The sequence below is a fragment of the Salmo salar genome, chromosome 01, assembly GCF_965601325.2.
Source record: "Salmo salar chromosome 01, fSalSal1, whole genome shotgun sequence".
Lineage (NCBI taxonomy): Eukaryota > Metazoa > Chordata > Actinopteri > Salmoniformes > Salmonidae > Salmo > Salmo salar.
Genome location: NC_138291.1, coordinates 19,376,044 through 19,396,050, shown reverse-complemented (window position 1 = coordinate 19,396,050; position 20,007 = coordinate 19,376,044). Strand labels below are relative to the sequence as shown.

At 43.9% G+C, this 20,007-nt stretch overlaps 1 protein-coding gene across 1 annotated transcript in view; it reads right to left on the bottom strand.

The window, feature by feature from the left end:
- Positions 1–20,007, bottom strand: part of ush2a (Usher syndrome 2A (autosomal recessive, mild)) — a 477,069-nt gene that overhangs the window by 407,631 nt on the left and 49,431 nt on the right. Inside the window, 3 exon segments of the mRNA XM_082957499.1 lie at positions 4,378–4,570; positions 7,695–7,796; positions 8,205–8,268. Coding sequence (XP_082813625.1) covers positions 4,378–4,570; positions 7,695–7,796; positions 8,205–8,268 — 359 coding nt within the window.

The following is a 20,007-nucleotide window of genomic DNA, read 5'->3' as shown; positions in this document are numbered from 1 at the left end:
AGATGACTGTGTGATCATGCTCTCCACAGCCGATTTGAGTAAGACCTTTAAACAGGTCAACATTCACAAGGCCGCTGGGCCAGACGGATTACCAGGACGTGTAATCTGAGCATGCGCTGACCAACTGGCAAGTGTCTTCACTGACATTTTCAACCTCTCCCTGTCTGAGTCTGTAATACCAACATGTTTCAAGCAGACCACCATAGTCCCTGTGCCCAAGAACACAAAGGTAACCTGCCTAAATGACTACCGACCCGTAGCACTCACATCTGTAGCCATGAAATGCTTTGAAAGGCTGGTCATGGCTCACATCAACACCATTATCCCAGAAACCCTAGACCCACTCCAATTTGCATACAGCACCAACAGATCCACAGATGACGCAATCTCTATTGCACTCCACACTGCCCTTTCCCACCTGGACAAAAGGAACACCTATGTGAGAATGCTATTCATTGACTACAGTGTTCAACACCATAGCTCCCTCAAAGCTCATCACTAAGCTAAGGACCCTGGGACTAAATAGTTACCTCCGCAACTGTATCCTAGACTTCCTGACGGGCCGTCCCCAGGTGGTGAGGGTAGGTAACAACACATCCGCCACGTTGATCCTCAACACGGGGGCCCCTCAGGGGTGCGTGCTCAGTCCCCTCCTGTACTCCCAGTTCACTCATGACTGCATGGCCAGGCACGACTCCAACACCATCATCAAGTTTGCCGATGACACAACAGTGGTAGGCCTGATCACCGACAACGATGAGACAGCCTATAAGGATGAGGTCAGAGACCTGACCATGTGGTGCAAGGACAACAACCTCTCCCTCAATTTGATCAAGACAAAGGAGATGATTGTGGACTACAGGAAAAAGAGGACCGAGCACGCCCCCATTCTCATCGACGGGGCTGTAGTGGAGCAGGTTGAGAGCTTCAAGTTCATTGGCGTCCACATCAACAACAAACTGACATGGTCCAAGCACACCAAGACAGTCGTGAAGCGGGTACGACAAAACCTATTCCCCCTCAGGAGACTCCAAAAATTTGGCATGGGTCCTCAGATCCTCAAAAGATTTTACAGCTGTACCATCGAGAGCATCCTGACGGGTTGCATCACTGCCTGGTATGGCAACTGCTCGGCCTCCACAGCAAAGGCACTACAGAGGGTGGTGCATACGGCCCAGTACATCACTGGGGCCAAGCTTCCTGCCATTCAGGACCTCTATACCAGGCGGTGTCAGTGGAAGGCCCTAAAAATCATCAAAGACTCCAGCCACCCTAGTCATAGACTCTCTGCTACCGCACGGCAAGCGATACCGGAGCATCGAGTCTAGGTCCAAGAGGCTTCTAAACAGCTTCTACCCCCAAGCCATAAGACTCCTGAACAGCTAATCCAATGGCTACCCAGACAAATTTGTGTGTGTGTGTGTGTGTGTGTGTGTGTGTGTGTGTGTGTGTGTGTGTGTGTGTGTGTGTGTGTGTGTGTGTGTGTGTGTGTGTGTGTGTGTGTGTGTGTGTACGGTACACAGATGCGAGCGCACACACACTCTTCAGAGAGGAAAGGGCAGTGTTTTATCTTGGGACTTGAGCTAGAAGCCGTGTCAGAACAGCCCCAAATCCAACACACACACACACACACACACACACACACACACACACACACACACACACACACACACACACACACACACACACACACACACACACACACTCCCCCATACCCCCTCCTTGTCCCTCTCTCTCTCTGTAAAGAGTTTTGTTGTGTTTGACACAGAGGGAGATGGAGCCTCTGTCTCAGCTTTCCTCTGTCTGAAGATCACCTCACAAACACACACACCACAGGTGCAGGGAGACAGACAGCCTTCTGTACTGTCCTAACCTCACAGATCTACCTAACACTCACCACAGGTGCAGGGAGACAGACAGCCTTCTGTACTGTCCTAACCTCACAGATCTACCTAACACACACCACAGGTGCAGGGAGACCGACAGCCTTCTGTACTGTCCTAACCTCACAGATCTACCTAACACTTACCACAGGTGCAGGGAGACAGACAGCCTTCTGTACTGTCCTAACCTCACAGATCTATGTAACACACAAACACAGCTCTAGCTAGCACTCAAACACAGCTCTACCTAACACTCAAACACATCTCTACCTAACACTCAAACACAGCTCTAATACTGGCAGTTCTAGCTGTAACAACTATGTACAACTTTGGTAATCTGACTCGGTAAATCTTGATTAGAATGTAGATATTTGGTAATCTGACTCTGTTTAATCTTGATCAGTATGTAGATATTTGGTCATCTGACTCAGTTTAATCTTGATTAGAATGTAGATATTTGGTAATCTGACTCAGTTTAATCTTGATTAGAATGTAGATATTTGGTCATCTGACTCGGTTTAATCTTGATTAGAATGTAGATATTTGGTCATCTGACTCAGTTTAATCTTGATTAGAATGTAGATATTTGGTAACCTGACTCAGTTTAATCTTGATTAGAATGTAGATATTTGGTCATCTGACTCGGTTTAATCTTGATTAGTATGTAGATATTTGGTAATCTGACTCAGTTTAATCTTGATTAGAATGTAGATATTTGGTCATCTGACTCAGTTTAATCTTGATTAGAATGTAGATATTTGGTAATCTGACTCGGTTTAATCTTGATTAGAATGTAGATATTTGGTCATCTGACTCGGTTTAATCTTGATTAGAATGTAGATATTTGGTCATCTGATTCTGTTTAATCTCGATTAGAATGTAGATATTTGGTAATCTGACTCGGTTTAATCTTGATTAGTAGGTAGATATTTGGTAATCTGACTCGGTTTAATCTTCATTAGAATGTAGATATTTGGTCATCTGACTCGGTTTAATCTTGTTTAGAATGTAGATATTTGGTCATCTGACTCGGTTTAATCTTGATTAGAATGTAGATATTTGGTCATCTGATTCTGTTTAATCCCGATTAGAATGTAGATATTTGGTAATCTGACTCGGTTTAATCTTGATTAGTATGTAGATATTTGGTCATCTGACTCAGTTTAATCTTGATTAGAATGTAGATATTTGGTCATCTGACTCAGTTTAATCTTGATTAGAATGTAGATATTTGGTAATCTGACTCAGTTTAATCTTGATTAGTAGGTAGATATTTGGTAATCTGACTCGGTTTAATCTTGATTAGAATGTAGATATTTGGTCATCTGACTCGGTTTAATCTTGATTAGAATGTAGATATTTGGTCATCTGACTCAGTTTAATCTTGATTAGAATGTAGATATTTGGTCATCTGACTCAGTTTAATCTTGATTAGAATGTAGATATTTGGTAATCTGACTCGGTTTAATCTTGATTAGAATGTAGATATTTGGTCATCTGACTCGGTTTAATCTTGATTAGAATGTAGATATTTGGTCATCTGATTCTGTTTAATCTCGATTAGAATGTAGATATTTGGTAATCTGACTCGGTTTAATCTTGATTAGTAGGTAGATATTTGGTAATCTGACTCGGTTTAATCTTCATTAGAATGTAGATATTTGGTCATCTGACTCGGTTTAATCTTGTTTAGAATGTAGATATTTGGTCATCTGACTCGGTTTAATCTTGATTAGAATGTAGATATTTGGTCATCTGATTCTGTTTAATCCCGATTAGAATGTAGATATTTGGTAATCTGACTCGGTTTAATCTTGATTAGTATGTAGATATTTGGTCATCTGACTCAGTTTAATCTTGATTAGAATGTAGATATTTGGTCATCTGACTCAGTTTAATCTTGATTAGAATGTAGATATTTGGTAATCTGACTCAGTTTAATCTTGATTAGTAGGTAGATATTTGGTAATCTGACTCGGTTTAATCTTGATTAGAATGTAGATATTTGGTCATCTGACTCGATTTAATCTTGATTAGAATGTAGATATTTGGTCATCTGACTCAGTTTAATCTTGATTAGAATGTAGATATTTGGTAACCTGACTCAGTTTAATCTTGATTAGTAGGTAGATATTTGGTAATCTAACTCGGTTTAATCTTGATTAGAATGTAGATATTTGGTCATCTGACTCGGTTTAATCTTGATTAGAATGTAGATATTTGGTCATCTGACTCGGTTTAATCTTGATTAGTATGTAGATATTTGGTAATCTGTCTCGGTTTAATCTTGATTAGAATGTAGATTTTTGGTAATCTGACTCAGATTAATCTTGATTAGAATGTAGATATTTGGTAATCTGACTCAGTTTAATCTTGATTATTAGATATTTGTGCGTACTTCAACCACAGGCTAAATCCATTCTAACCAAACAGACACAGAAACAAAAACATATTTTCATACACACAGACAGATGGACAGACAGACAGACATTACCTGGTACTGCCCGTTGACTAGGTCTATGGTGATGGTCAGCCCTTGGTCCATGTCCTCAGGTCCAGTTAGTATGTTGGACACCCAGGCTGTACCCATGTCCTGGTCATTGATATAGCTGACAGGGTGAGCGTCCATGTTGAGCCTCAACACACGGTTATTAGTGGTGTCCTCCACCGCGTTGGGAATACAGTACCTAGACAGGGATGGGTTATGTTGCTGTTGTTGTTACAGGGATACTGTGATGTGATGCGGCTGTTGTTGTTACAGGGATACTGTGATGTTACTGTTGTTGTTACAGGGATACTGTGATGTGATGTTGTTGTTACAGGGATACTGTGATGTGATGTTGTTGTTACAGGGATACTGTGATGTGATGCGGCTGTTGTTGTTACAGGGATACTGTGATGTTACTGTTGTTGTTACAGGGATACTGTGATGTGATGTTGTTGTTACAGGGATACTGTGATGTGATGTTGTTGTTACAGGGATACTGTGATGTGATGCGGCTGTTGTTGTTACAGGGATACTGTGATGTTATGTTACTGTTGTTGTTACAGGGATACTGTGATGTTACTGTTGTTGTTACAGGGATACTGTGATGTGATGTTGTTGTTACAGGGATACTGTGATGTGATGTTACTGTTGTTGTTACAGGGATACTGTGATGTTATGTTACTGTTGTTGTTACAGGGATACTGTGATGTTACTGTTGTTGTTACAGGGATACTGTGATGTTAGCTGTTGTTGTTACAGGAATACTGTGATGTGATGTTGTTGTTACAGGGATACTGTGATGTGATGTTACTGTTGTTGTTACAGGGATACTGTGATGTTATGTTACTGTTGTTGTTACAGGGATACTGTGATGTTACTGTTGTTGTTACAGGGATACTGTGATGTTACTGTTGTTGTTACAGGAATACTGTGATGAGATGTTACTGTTGTTGTTACAGGGATACTGTGATGTGATGTTACTGTTGTTGTTACAGGCATACTGTGATGTGATGTTACTGTTGTTGTTACAGGGATACTGTGATGTGATGTGGATTTAGTTGTGATGCGGCTGTTGTTGTTACAGGGATACTGTGATGTGATGTGGATTTAGTTGTGATACGGCTGTTGTTGTTAGAGGGATACTGTGATGTGGATTTAGATGTGATGCGGCTGTTGTTGTTACAGGGATACTGTGATGTGATGTGGATTTAGTTGTGTTGCGGCTGTTGTTGTTACAAGGATACTGTGATGTGATGTGGATTTAGTTGTGATGCGGCTGTTGTTGTTAGAGGGATACTGTGATGTGATGTGGATTCAGTTGTGATGCGGCTGTTGTTGTTACAGGGATACTGTGATGTGATGTGGATTCAGTTGTGATGCGGCTGTTGTTGTTAGAGGGATACTGTGATGTGGATTTAGTTGTGATGCGGCTGTTGTTGTTAGAGGGATACTGTGATGTGGATTTAGTTGTGATGCGGCTGTTGTTGTTAGAGGGATACTGTGATGTGATGTGGATTCAGTTGTGATGCGGCTGTTGTTGTTAGAGGGATACTGTGATGTGGATTTAGTTGTGATGCGGCTGTTGTTGTTAGAGGGATACTGTGATGTGATGTGGATTTAGTTGTGATGCGGCTGTTGTTGTAGCTGTATTTTGTATATACACTGCTCAAAAAAATAAAGGGAACACTTAAACAACACAATGTAACTCCAAGTCAATCACACTTCTGTGAAATCAAACTGTCCACTTAGGAAGCAACACTGATTGACAATAAACTTCACATGCTGTTGTGCAAATGGAATAGACAACAGGTGGAAATTATAGGCAATTAGCAAGACACCCCCAATAAAGGAGTGGTTCTGCAGGTGGGGACCACAGACCACTTCTCAGTTCCTATGCTTCCTGGCTGATGTTTTGGTCACTTTTGAATGCTGGCGGTGCTTTCACTCTAGTGGTAGCATGAGACGGAGTCTACAACCCACACAAGTGGCTCAGGTAGTGCAGCTCATCCAGGATGGCACATCAATGCGAGCTGTGGCAAGAAGGTTTGCTGTGTCTGTCAGCGTAGTGTCCAGAGCATGGAGGCGCTACCAGGAGACAGGCCAGTACATCAGGAGACGTGGAGGAGGCCGTAGGAGGGCAACAACCCAGCAGCAGGACCGCTACCTCCGCCTTTGTGCAAGGAGGAGCAGGAGGAGCACTGCCAGAGCCCTGCAAAATGACCTCCAGCAGGCCACAAATGTGCATGTGTCTGCTCAAACGGTCAGAAACAGACTCCCGACATCCACAGGTGGGGGTTGTGCTTACAGCCCAAAACCGTGCAGGACGTTTGGCATTTGCCAGAGAACACCAAGATTGGCAAATTCGCCACTGGCGCCCTGTGCTCTTCACAGATGAAAGCAGGTTCACACTGAGCACGTGACAGACGTGACAGAGTCTGGAGACGCCGTGGAGAACGTTCTGCTGCCTGCAACATCCTCCAGCATGACCGGTTTGGCAGTGGGTCAGTCATGGTGTGGGGTGGCATTTCTTTGGGGGGCCGCACAGCCCTCCATGTGCTCGCCAGAGGTAGCCTGACTGCCATTAGGCACCGAGATGAGATCCTCAGACCCCTTGTGAGACCATATGCTGGTGCGGTTGGCCCTGGGTTCCTCCTAATGCAAGACAATGCTAGACCTCATGTGGCTGGAGTGTGTCAGCAGTTCCTGCAAGAGGAAGGCATTGATGCTATGGACTGGCCCGCCCGTTCCCCAGACCTGAATCCAATTGAGCACATCTGGGACATCATGTCTCACTCCATCCACCAACGCCACGTTGCACCACAGACTGTCCAGGAGTTGGCGGATGCTTTAGTCCAGGTCTGGGAGGAGATCCCTCAGGAGACCATCCGCCACCTCATCAGGAGCATGCGTTGTAGGGAGGTCATACAGGCACGTGGAGGCCACACACACTACTGAGCCTCATTTTGACTTGTTTTAAGGACATTACATCAAAGTTGGATCAGCCTGTAGTGTGGTTTTCCACTTTAATTTGAGTGTGACTCCAAATCCAGACCTCCATGGGTTGATAAATTGGATTTCTATTGATTATTTTGTGTGATTTTGTTGTCAGCACATTCAACTATGTAAAGAAAAACGTATTTAATAAGATTATTTCATTCATTCAGATCTAGGATGTGTTATTTCAGTGTTCCCTTTATTTTTTTGAGCAGTGTATGTTGTGCTGCAAGTGAGAATTGGTTTTGCGTTCACTTACTTGGTTAAATGGAAGCTTATATAGTTAATACATCTGTATATCAATCAATCAATCCATCAATATACAGTACCTCTCCACTAGGGGGTGTACTCTGGGGTGACTGGGCGGACAACGGCACTCTGACTGAGCGTGGAGGGGGGGAAGGAAGCCGGAATACACCTTCACTATCTCTCTGGAGTGGGAGACAATGGATCAGGTTGTGAGCCAGATGCACTACTGTGTCAGGATCAGTCTCAGTCTCAAAAGACAATTTAGCAAAAGAAAATGTTATGAACTGCTGTATTAATATATAAGCCATTAAGCAGACACTTTTATCCAAAGCGACTTACAGTCACGCATGCATATATTTTACGTGTGGATGGCCCCAGGAATCAAACCCACGAACCTTGCGGTGCAAGCGCCATGCTCTACCAACTGAGCCATATTATACAAATGACATTATTAAAATCAAAAGGGAATCATATGAAACATCCCTACTTTTCTCCCTCCCTCCCTCCCTCCCTCCCTCCCTCCCTCCCTCCCTCCCTCCCTCCCTCCCTCCCTCCCTCCCTCCCTCCCTCCCTCCCTCCCTCCCTCTCACCTGTTAGTCAGTGTGTTGGGATAAAATCTGAAGTCCTGCATCCTGCCCATGAATTGATCTGACCCTGGTGAGAAAGAAGAGAGGGATGTCAATGGTGTGTATTGAAAACAGTCAGCTGGATCCATAGTGACAAGTGGATTAGCTTATCTTTCTCTTTATTCTATGTTAAAGACACAACGACACTGAGCTGAGGACTGTTTAGTTGATCTAGCAGTGTTATAAATGTTACAGTTGACTGGGCTGTAAGCTATAGTAGGGCTCTCTACGTCTAACCTGGCAGGCCTCTTAGACTTAACATCATAAACCATAGAGAGACACACAGTTAACAGTCAGAGGAACCATAGAGACACACAGTTAACAGTCAGAGGAACCATAGAGACACACAGTTAACAGTCAGAGGAACCATAGAGACACACAGTTAACAGTCAGAGGAACCATAGAGACACACAGTTAACAGTCGGGCCAGAGCCCGCGCAGAGGCCATAGAGATACACAGTTAACAGTCAGAGGAACCATAGAGACACACAGTTAACAGTCAGAGGAATACAAGGGGGATACAATCTTCCCAGCTCTGCAGATTTTGCTGTGAGGAGGCAGAGTCATTAGATCATTTATTTTGGTATTGTCCATATGTAGCTCGTTTTTGGTCACAGGTCTAGGAATGGCTGAAGAATTGCAAAATTTGCCTAGAACTAACGCTGCAGTTAGCAATACTGGATGATTTGAAAAGCCATAGTCAATCAATCAATAATCTAATAATTATTTTAGCAAAAATGTTTATTTTTAAATTACAATCTGTAGAAGCTATGAGAATAGAAAGGTTCAATACTTTTGTGAAGCATCACTGCACAGTTGAAAAATATATGGCAAATAGAAATCCAAAATGGATGATGTTGAGAGATAGATGGGAGGGGTTGAATGGAGCTGAAGGGTGGGACTAATAACAAGATAACCAAATTCCATCTAGACACCATTTCCCTAGAGCACACAAAAAACGATACATACCTCTGCCTAAACATCAGCGCCACAGGTAACTTCCACAAAGCTGAGAACTATCTGAGACTAGACAAGGGTGTCTGTAAAATGTATATAGGTTCAGAAATGTTGTGAAATAGCACAGTTACAAATAGAAATCAAACTGGAAGGACATCAGAAATAGAGGAAGGACTAAAAACAAACAACATATACCAGATTGTGTCTGTAAAATGTGTATAAGATGTATAAACTGAAGGTAGAAGCCTAAGTGTTATTGTTTATTAGTTTACTCCAATTGGGGGAAGGGTCGTAGGGTTTGCGGGGAATAATATAGGTATATTCGAAAAGAAGTATGTATAACTATATAGGTATATGTATGTATATATGTGTATATGCATGCATGCGTGTATGTATATGGATATATATATATTTACCCAAAAAATATATGGGAGATTGAAAATGATGCAGACAATTACATTGATGGAAGCAACATTCTTCCCGCAATATTAAGCTGATCCACCCCTAAAAAAAAATTATTAAAAAAACCAGTCAGAGGAACCATAGAGACACACAGTTAATGATGGCATAGAAGGCCTTTCTTGCCTTGTCTCTCAGATCGTTCACAGCTTTGTGGAAGTTACCTGTGGCGCTGATGTTTAGGCAGAGGTATGTATCGTTTTTTGTGTGCTCTAGGGAAATGATGTCTAGATGGAATTTGTATTTGTGGTCCTGGCAACTGGACTTTTTTTGGAACAACAGTATTTTTGTCTTATTGAGATTTACTGTCAGGGCCCAGGTTTGACAGAATCTGTGCAGAAGATCTAGGTGCTGCTGTAGGCCCTCCTTGGTTGGGGACAGAAGCACCAGATTATCAGCAAACAGTAGACATTTCCCTTCAGATTCTAGTAGGGGGAGGCAGGGTGCTGCAGACTGTTCTAGTGCCCTCGCCAATTCATTGATATATACAGTTGAAGTCGGAAATTTACATACACTTAGGTTGGAGACATTGAAACTCATTTTTCAAACACTCCACACATTACTTGTTAACAAACTATAGTTTTGGCAAGTCGGTTAGGACACCTACTTTGTGCATGACACAAGTAATTTTTCCAACAATTGCTAAACAGACAGATTATTTCACTTATAATTCACTGTATCACAATTCCAGTGGGTCAGAGGTTTACATACACTAACTTGACTGTGCCTTTAAACAGCTTGGAAAATTCCAGAAAATGATGTCATGGCATTAGAAGCTTCTGATTGGCTAATTGGCATAATTTGAGTGAATTGGAGGTGTACCTGTGGATGTATTTCAAGGCCTACCTTCAAACTCAGTGCCTCTTCGCTTCACATCATAGGAAAATCAAAAGAAATCAGCCAAGACATAAGAAAGAAAATTGTAGACCTCCACAAGTCTGGTTCATCCTTGGGAGCAATTTCCAAACGCCTGAAGGTACCACGTTCATCTGTACAAACAATAGTGCGCAAGTATAAACACCATGGGACCACGCAGCCGTCATACCGCTCAGGAAGGAGACGCGTTTTGTCTCCTAGAGATGAACGTACTTTGGTGCGAAAAATGCAAATCAATCCCAGACCAACAGTCAAGGACCTTGTGAAGATGCTGGAGAAAACAGGTTCCAAAAGTATCTTTATCCACAGTAAAACGAGTCCTATATTGACATAGCCTGAAAGGTCGCTCAGCAAGGAAGAAGCCACTGCTCCAAAACCGCCATAAAAAAGCCAGACCCCGGTTTGCAACTGCACATGGGGACAAAGATCGTACTTCTTGGAGAAATGTCCTCTGGTCTGATGAAACAAAAATAGAACTGTTTGGCCATAATGACCATCGTTATGTTTGGAGGAAAGGAAAACACCATCTCAACTGTGAAGCACGGGGGTGGCAGCATCATGTTGTGGGGGTGCTTTGCTGCAGGAAGGACTGGTAAAAGTCACAAAATAGATGGCATCCTGAGGTGGAAAATTATGTGGATATATTGAAGCAATATCTCAAGACATCAGTCAGGAAGTTAAAGCTTGGTCGCAAATGGGTCTTCCAAATGGACAATGACCCCAAGCATACTTCCAAAGTTGTGGCAAAATGGCTTAAGGACAATAAAGTCAAGGTATTGGAGTGGCCATCACAAATCCCCGACCTCAATCCTTTGGAAATTTGTTGGCAGAACTAAAAAAGCGTGTGCGAGCAAGGAGGCCAACAAACCTGACTCGGTTACACCAGCTCTGTCAGGAGGAATGGGCCAAAATTCACCCATCTTATAGTTGGAAGCTTGTGGAAGGCTACCCGAAACGTTTGACGCATGTTAAACAATTTAAAGGCAATGCTACCAAATACTAAACTTCTGACCCACTGGGAATGTGATGACTATTATTCTGACATTTCACATTCTAAAAATAAAGTGGTGATCCTAACTGACCTAGGATAAGGAATTTTTACATGGATTAAATGTCAGGAATTGTGAAAAACTAAGTTTAAATGTATTTGGCTAAGGTGTATGTAAACGTCCGACTTCAACTGTATGTTGAAGAGGGTGGGGCTTAAGCTGCATCCCTGTCTCACCCACTGGCTCTGTGGAAAGAAATGTGTGTGTTTTGACCATTTTAACCACACGTGTTGTTTGTGTACATGGATTTTATGTCATATGTTTTTCCCCCAACACCACTTTCCATCAATTTGTATAGCAGACTCTCATGCCAAATTGAGTCAAAAGATTTTTTGAAATCAACAAAGCATGAGAAGACTTTGTCTTTGTTTTGGTTTGTTTGTTTCTCAATTAGGGTGTGCAGGGTGAATACGTGGTCTGACGTATGGTAATTTGGTAAAAAGCCAATTTGACATTTGTACAGTACATTGTTTTCCCTGAGGAACTGTACGAGTCTGCTGTTAATGATAATGCAGAGGATTTTCCCAAGGTTGCTGTTGACGCATATCCCGCGGTAGTTATTGGGGTCAAATTTACCTCCAGTTTTGTGAATTAAGGTGATCATTCCTTGTTTCCAAATATTGGGGAAGATGGCAGAGCTAAGGATGATGTTATAGAGTTTAAGTATTGTCACGTCCTGACCAGTATAAGGTTAATTGGTATTGTAGTTTGGTCAGGACGTGGCAGAGGGTATTCGTTTTATGTGGTTCGGGGTGGTGTGTTTTGTTGAAGGGGCATTTGGTTTAAGTATTCCGGGGTTTTTTGGGCACTGTTTGGTTTTCAGGTATTCTATGATTTTGTTGTTTCTATGTTTGGTTAATTGGGGTTGGGACTCTCAGTTGAAGGCAGGTGTTGTCTATCTGCCTTTGATTGAGAGTCCCATATATGAGGGTGTGTTTGTTTGTTATTGGTGGGTGATTGTTCCGTGTTTCGTGTGTAGCGTAAGTAAGCCTAACAGGACTGTCAGTTTATCGTGAGTTTTGTTTTGTTATTTTGTATATCCATTTTGAGTTTATTAAATGTTCAAAATGAACTATATCAACTCTGCTGCGTATTGGTCAACTTTTTCCGACGATGATTTCGTTATATCGTCCTCCGACGAAGAAATCCCTGACAGAATCACCCACCAATTATGGACCAAGCAGCAGAAGAAGGAGCAGAGGGACTTCGAGTTGGACTGGCAGGAGAAGTGGACCTGGGAGGAAGTTCTGGACGGGGCCGGACCTTGGCACCAGGCTGGGGATTATCGCCGCCCGCAGTGGGAAATTGAGGCAGCCAAGGCAGAGAGGCGGAGGTACGAGGCCATGGACGCGCTGAGGGTGAAGCACGAGAGGCACCCCCAAGAAATGTTTTTGGGGGGGCACACGGGTAGTTTGGCTAGGCATAGGAAGAGCCGGAAGCCAGCTACCCGTGGTTATATGGAGGAGCGTATGGGGTGGAGAGCGCCATGTTTCGCTGAGGAGTGCACTATCTCACCCATACGCACGCACAGTCCGGTGCGCGTTGTTCCAGCCCCTTGCAGGTGCCGTGCTAGAGCGGGCATCCAGCCTGGTAGGAGGATGCCTGCGCAGCGCATCTGGTCGCCGGTACGCCTCCGAGGACCAGGCTACCCAACTCCCGCTCTACGCACGGCTACCATCAGGCCCCTGCACAGCCCAGTCTGCCCTGTACCAGCACCCCGCTCGTACAGGGCTACTAGTTCCATCCAGCCAAGACGGGTTGTGCAGGAGGTAAGATCAAGACCGACTGTGCGCCTCCATAGCCCTGGGTTTCCAGCTCCTGTCTCTCGTGCGGACCCGGAAGTGCGTCAACCCAGTCCGACTCGTCCTGTTCCCGCTCCCCGCACTAGCCTTCAAGTGCGTAAACCCAGCCACGCCAGTCAACAGTCACCGGAGCTGCCCGCCAGTCAACAGTTGTCATCAGAGCTGCCCGCCAGTCAACAGTCGTCATCAGAGCTGCCCGCCAGTCAACAGTCGTCATCAGAGCTGCCCGCCAGTCAACAGTCGTCATCAGAGCTGCCCGCCAGTCAACAGTCGTCATCAGAGCTGCCCGCCAGTCAACAGTCGTCATCAGAGCTGCCCGCCAGTCAAGTCGTCATCAGAGCTGCCCGCCAGTCAACAGTCGTCATCGGAGCTGCCCGCCAGTCAACAGTCGTCATCGGAGCTTCCCGCCAGTCAACAGTCGTCGTCGGAGCTGCCCGCCAGTCAACAGTCGTCGGAGCTGCCCGCCAGTCGACAGTCGTCGGAGCTGCCCGCCAGTCGACAGTCGTCGGAGCTGCCCGCCAGTCGACAGTCGTCGGAGCTGCCCGCCAGTCGACAGTCGTCGGAGCTGCCCGCCAGTCGACAGTCGTCGGGCGCCCGCCAGCGACGCGTCGGGCGCCCGCCAGTCGACAGTCGCCAGAGAGGCCAGACAGCGCTGAACTGCCGGAGTGGCCAGACAGCGCTGAACTGCCGGAGTGGCCAGACAGCGCTGAACTGCCGGAGTGGCCAGACAGCGCTGAACTGCCGGAGTGGCCAGACTGCGCTGAACTGCCGGAGTGGCCAGACTGCGCTGAACTGCCGGAGTGGCCAGACTGCCCTGAACTGCCGGAGTGGCCAGACTGCCCAGACTGTCCCGAGTTGCCAGACTGTCCCGAGTTGCCAGACTGCCCAGACTGTCCCGAGTTGCCAGACTGTCCCGAGTTGCCAGACTGCCCAGACTGTCCCGAGTTGCCAGACTGTCCCGAGTTGCCAGACTGTCCCGAGTTGCCAGACTGCCCCGACTGTCCCGAGTTGCCAGACTTCCCCGACAGCCTGGAACGGCCTGAGCCGGAGCCACCTCCAGAGATAGGTGGGTTGGGGAGGGGGGGTGTAGCACAGTGCCGTCGTTGACGGCAGCCACCCTCCCTTCCCTCCCTTTAGTAAGGGGGAATTTTTTTGTTGTTGGTATTGCTTGGGGTTATTTTTGTTAAGGTGCTTCCGGGGTTAGCACCTTTAAGGGGGGGGGGGGGGGGGGGGGTACTGTCACGTCCTGACCAGTATAAGGTTAATTGGTATTGTAGTTTGGTCAGGACGTGGCAGAGGGTATTCGTTTTATGTGGTTCGGGGTGGTGTGTTTTGTTGAAGGGGCATTTGGTTTAAGTATTCCGGGTTTTTTTGGGCACTGTTTGGTTTTCAGGTATTCTATGATTTTGTCTAGTATGTCTGTTTCTATGTTTGGTTAATTGGGGTTGGGACTCTCAGTTGAAGGCAGGTGTTGTCTATCTGCCTTTGATTGAGAGTCCCATATATGAGGGTGTGTTTGTTTGTTATTGGTGGGTGATTGTTCTGTGTTGAGCCTTAGGCTTTGCCAGACTGTTTGTTGTTGTTGTTGTTGTTGTTGTTGTTGTTGTTGTTGTTGTTCTAGTGTTTTGTTATTTTGGTATTCATTTTGAAAATAAATAAACGTCAAGATGAGCCTGCACTTACCTGCTGCGTTTTGGTCCTCCTTCACCGACGACAACCGTGACAAGTATAGCCAATTGGAATTTGTGGTCGGTATATTTGATCATTTCATTGAGAATACCATCAACACCACAGGCCTTTTTGGGTTGGAGGGTTTGTATTTTCTCCTGTAGTTCATTCAATGTAATTGGAGAATCCAGTGTGTTCTGGTAGTCTTTAATAGTTGATTCTAAGGTGTGTATTTGATCATGTATATGTTTCTGCTGTTTGTTCTTTGTTATAGAGCCAAAAAGATTGGAGAAGTGGTTTACCCATACACCTCCATTTTGGATAGATAATTCTTTGTGTTGTTGTTTGTTTAGTGTTTTCCAATTTTCCCAGAAGTGGTTAGAGTCTATGGATTCTTCAATTACATTGAGCTGATTTCTGACGTGCTGTTCCTTCTTTTTCCGTAGTTTATTTCTGTATTGTTTTAGTGATTCACCATAGTGAAGGCGTAGACTCAGATTTTCTGGTGTCTATGTTTTTGGTTGGATAGGTTTCTCAATTTCTTTCTTAGGTTTTTGCATTCTTCATCAAACCATTTGTCACTGTTGTTAATTTTCTTCAGTTTTCTGTTTGAAATGTTTTGATTTGATAGGGAAGCTGAGAGGTCAAATATACTGTTTAGATTTTCTACTGTCTTCATTTAATATGGGGATTCTAGTGGGGGGATATAGGTAGCACACAGAAGGACATTATCCTCTGAGATAATTTCCATTTTAATTTCTAGCCAAATGTAAAATGTTCCTGTTTTGACTGATTTAATAGAGTGAGTTAGGTCTGCTCTATACCAAATTAGCATACCCCCTGAGTCCCTTCCCTGTTTCACACCTAGTAGTTCACTCTCTGTAACCTAGAGGGCAACCAGTGGGTCCATCTCTATACCTCTCCTCCATCTCCATCTCCTCTCTCTCTCTCTCTCCTATCTATTCTCGCTCTCTCTCTCTGTGCCATAATCACTTGTCGGTTTTGCTGAGATGACAGAATGACATGTGTACTTGTGTACAGGCTCCGTCCATACTTTCAGACTCTAGACAACTCTGTTTCATCGGCTACTGTATGTTTCAACTGAAGCCTTGGCTACTAACAGAAACACTGAACACACATGAGGACCATATGTGCTGTAAAGTGGGTTCCTTTGTAAAACGTGTCTCTCATTATCTGTGGTGAAACAGTGGCAGATTGTGTGTACTGTAGTCTGTTGGCAGTGGGAGGAGAGCTGTACATCTGAGAGGGTTCAACATCAGGACGTGAATCCAAACACATGGAGAGAATTTGAGCAAGACTAAGACCACAGGAGATAGACTATCCCTGCCTTTTCCCTGTCCAGCTAAGCATCTTGCCTTCCTCTGCCGAACAAATAGTCTTTCCCTGCCAAGCTCTGTTGTTCCACACCTGTCACAACTAGAGCTAACATCTCCTAGCGTCAGAAGGCCTTCCATCTTTATCTGTGTGTGTATGTGTGTCTGAGGAGGGACTGAGAGTGTGTGTGTGTGTGTGTGTGTGGAGAGATGAGATGTAAACAGGATAGAGGGAAGCAGCTCTAATGTCACGTCCTGACCATGGTAAGCTGTTCGTTTTTTTCTACGTTGTTATGTTCTAGTTTTGTATTTCTATGTTGGGTTGTTCTAGTTTTTGTATTTCCATGTTGGGCTTTGTTTGAGATGATCTCCAATTAGAGGCAGCTGGTCTAATTTGAGGTCATATTTAAGTTGGTGTTTGTCACCTGGGTTTGTGGGAGATTAATTTTGAGTAGTGTGTTTCACCGCTGCGTCACAGTTTGTTGTTTTGTTTATTCAGTTTATTTATGTATTGCATAGTTTCACAGTATAAATAAAATGTGGAACGACACACACACACTGCACTTTGGTCTGCTCATTCCTACGACAACTGTGACATCTAAAGGCCCAGGGTTTTGGATGCAGGCTTCTTAAGGGTGTGGAAACAGGATTAGGGCTACTGAAACACAGAGCATTGTTGCTTTGATGTCTCTCTCTCTACTCTTCTTTTCCCCTCTCTCTTCTCTTTTTCTCTTTTGTCTTCTCTTTCTCTCCTACTTTTCCAGACAGATCCTTTGTCATTTTTTATTTTATTTTCTAATTTCTACACTCCCACCCTTTCTGAGTGATCGTAACGCCCCAATCCCTGTCATGGCAAGCGAACCAGAGCTGAAGGAGTTAAGTGTTTAATTACATTCAGAATGGGGAGTGGGAGAACCGCTAAGAAGAGAGAGGAATACAGGGCCCATATTCATAAAGCGTCTCACACTAGGAATGCTGATTTAGGATCAGGTTTGCCTTTTAGATAATAAAGGATGGACTAGGGGGACTTGATCCTAGCTCAGCACCCCTCTCCTACTCCGAGACGCTCTATAAATGTGAGCCTTGATGTATATTGTATTCTTACTTTGTACATATCCATCTAAGGAGAAAATTCCCACTGTGGTAATTGAAAGGGTTGTCCATGACGAGGATCCATCCTAGCATCTACCTTTGGTCTTAAATTATTCAATGTGGGGCTGTCGACCAAAATATCTTGGTCAACCAAAAGTCATCTGTTCTTTCGAGCAATCGATTGGTGGATATTTTCAAATGTGTATTTTTCCATATATAGACACACCCTATGTGTTTTAATAAAATCAACTATATGCATTGAGCTTGTCTGACACTTTAACCATACTGTTTGATGAAATAAGACACAAATGACTCAAGAGGAGCAAGAAATCAAGATAACAAGAAGAGAAAAACCTTAACCTGACCGGACCATCCTCCTCCCGCTCCTACTGGCTTTCGTAGATTATGCCATTACTCTCCTGATGTAGCCAATAATTGGGTACACGAGGAGTTGGCAACCTTTCTCATGTGGAATTCCGATTTATCTTAGCATTTCTACCCATCTGTGTGCCAGTTATGGTTTTCATATGCACATTTTCGTGGAAGAGTTTTATTGCATTTATAATAATGTATTTTGCCATTGCCAACTATGTAAAAATAGCCTACATAAAGCCAACAAATAAAAACACTGCAGCCTGCAGGTTGAAAATATCCTGATCAAAATAAATATCCTATAAATCACATTGGCTACACATGGCCTGTCTGCAACGAACTTGAAACATTGTATCAACTATTAACTTGCTCAGGCCGAAAGCTGGTGCGAGCGAACTTCCAACATTGTATAAAATATTCTGTCCCATAGAGTTTCCTGCACCAATGAGCATGGGACAGACACAGATGTAGGCTATTTGCGCAAGGGATAAGAAGTAATCAGGTAGACCTAATTTATGACGTTTCGACTGGATCAGAGCATTACATTTTTCCCTTTCACGCTGAGTGGTTATCGAAAGGAAGAGTGCTGGAAAGAGGAACTATTGTCATTCTCAATGGATGTAAAAACAGACTTTGTTTGCTTGCTGTTTGAGGTGAAGAAAATGAATGGGGAGTAGTACACAGCGTTGTACAATTAGCCTTTTAAAATGATAAACTTGGATTAGCTAACACAATGTGACATTGGAACACAGGAGTGATGGTTGCTGATAATGGGCCTTCTTTACGCCTACGTAGATATTCCATAAAAAATCTGCCGTTTCCAGCTACAATAGTCATTTACAACATTAACAATGTCTATACTGTATTTCTGATCAATTTGATGTTATTTTAATGGACAACATTTTTGGCTTTTCTTTCAAAAACAAGGATATTTCTAAGTGACCCCAAACTTTTGAACAGTAGTGTATATTTGCTGCTGCTCGACTAAAAAACATCTTGGTCGACCAACAGCCTATCGACCAAACAATTGACCAGTCGACTAATTGGGGTCAACCCAGTGTGATAAACATTCTACTGATTAAATTCCCTGGTCAGCATCTACGGCACAGATCAGTGTGGGTGAACAATACTGCTGACCACTAATATGATCCAATCATGGGCTGATCAAATGCCATCTGAGTGTAAATCACTGTTCAATAGCAGATGAGCAGTATGACTGTGTAGCTGAAATCATTGATCATTACTTTACACTAGAGCAGTGGTCCCCAACCTTTTCTGAGTCCAGATCACTTCGTAGTCAAAAAGCAAGCCGAGATCTAGTTGGTGTAGCACTTGAGAGGCACAGCTGAGCATAAATTTAAATAATTATCAAATCATTTGCTTTTTGATTTTACTGGACTGATGGTGCCTGCATCTGTCATGGTGCTTTCAACACAACTGGGAACTCTGGGGGAAAAAAACGAGGTCAAATCATGACGTCAGTCATCTCCAGGCCGAAAAGTCGGAGCTCTAGAAAGATGCCAGAGTTTCCGAGTTGGAATTCCGAGCTGGATGACCGTTCAAAGGGATTTTTGCCAGTCGGATCTCGTTTTCTTTTTTTAGATCACAGTGGCCTTGAACGCACTGAAGTCAGAAGTCTGAGATTTCCGAGTTCAGAGTTCACAGTTGTTTTGAACACATCCTTTAGTCACAACGGAAGGAGGGAGAGAGCAGCAGAGGGTCAGCCTCCATTGGTCCCTGCTCTCTCCTTCCTTTCCTCCAGTGAGACTGACCAGAGAGAGGGGACACCGTTTTCCACCTGATGGCGAAACTCAAGTCGCACCGCATCTGTCTCATGCACAAATTCATGTTCTTCCTATGACCAGAGATATTAAAATAAACACGACGAGCTGCTAATAATAATAAAAACGCAGGGCTACCGATACACTTGCCTACTCATTCATTGCAACTGAAGTGCAAGTGGAAGTAGGGAGAAGCATGTTTTATGTTTTGTAATAGTGTTGAATAAAAACAGTGTTGACAGTGCTTAAACACCCATAAAAACAGCAGCTCTTTGCTGTATTCTTTGACAGACTGGCTCTGGTCATGGTTTTTTAAATGATGAAATCTCATGTAGGCTCGTATCAAACTTTGCCGTGGCCAGGGTCGTGGAAGCTGT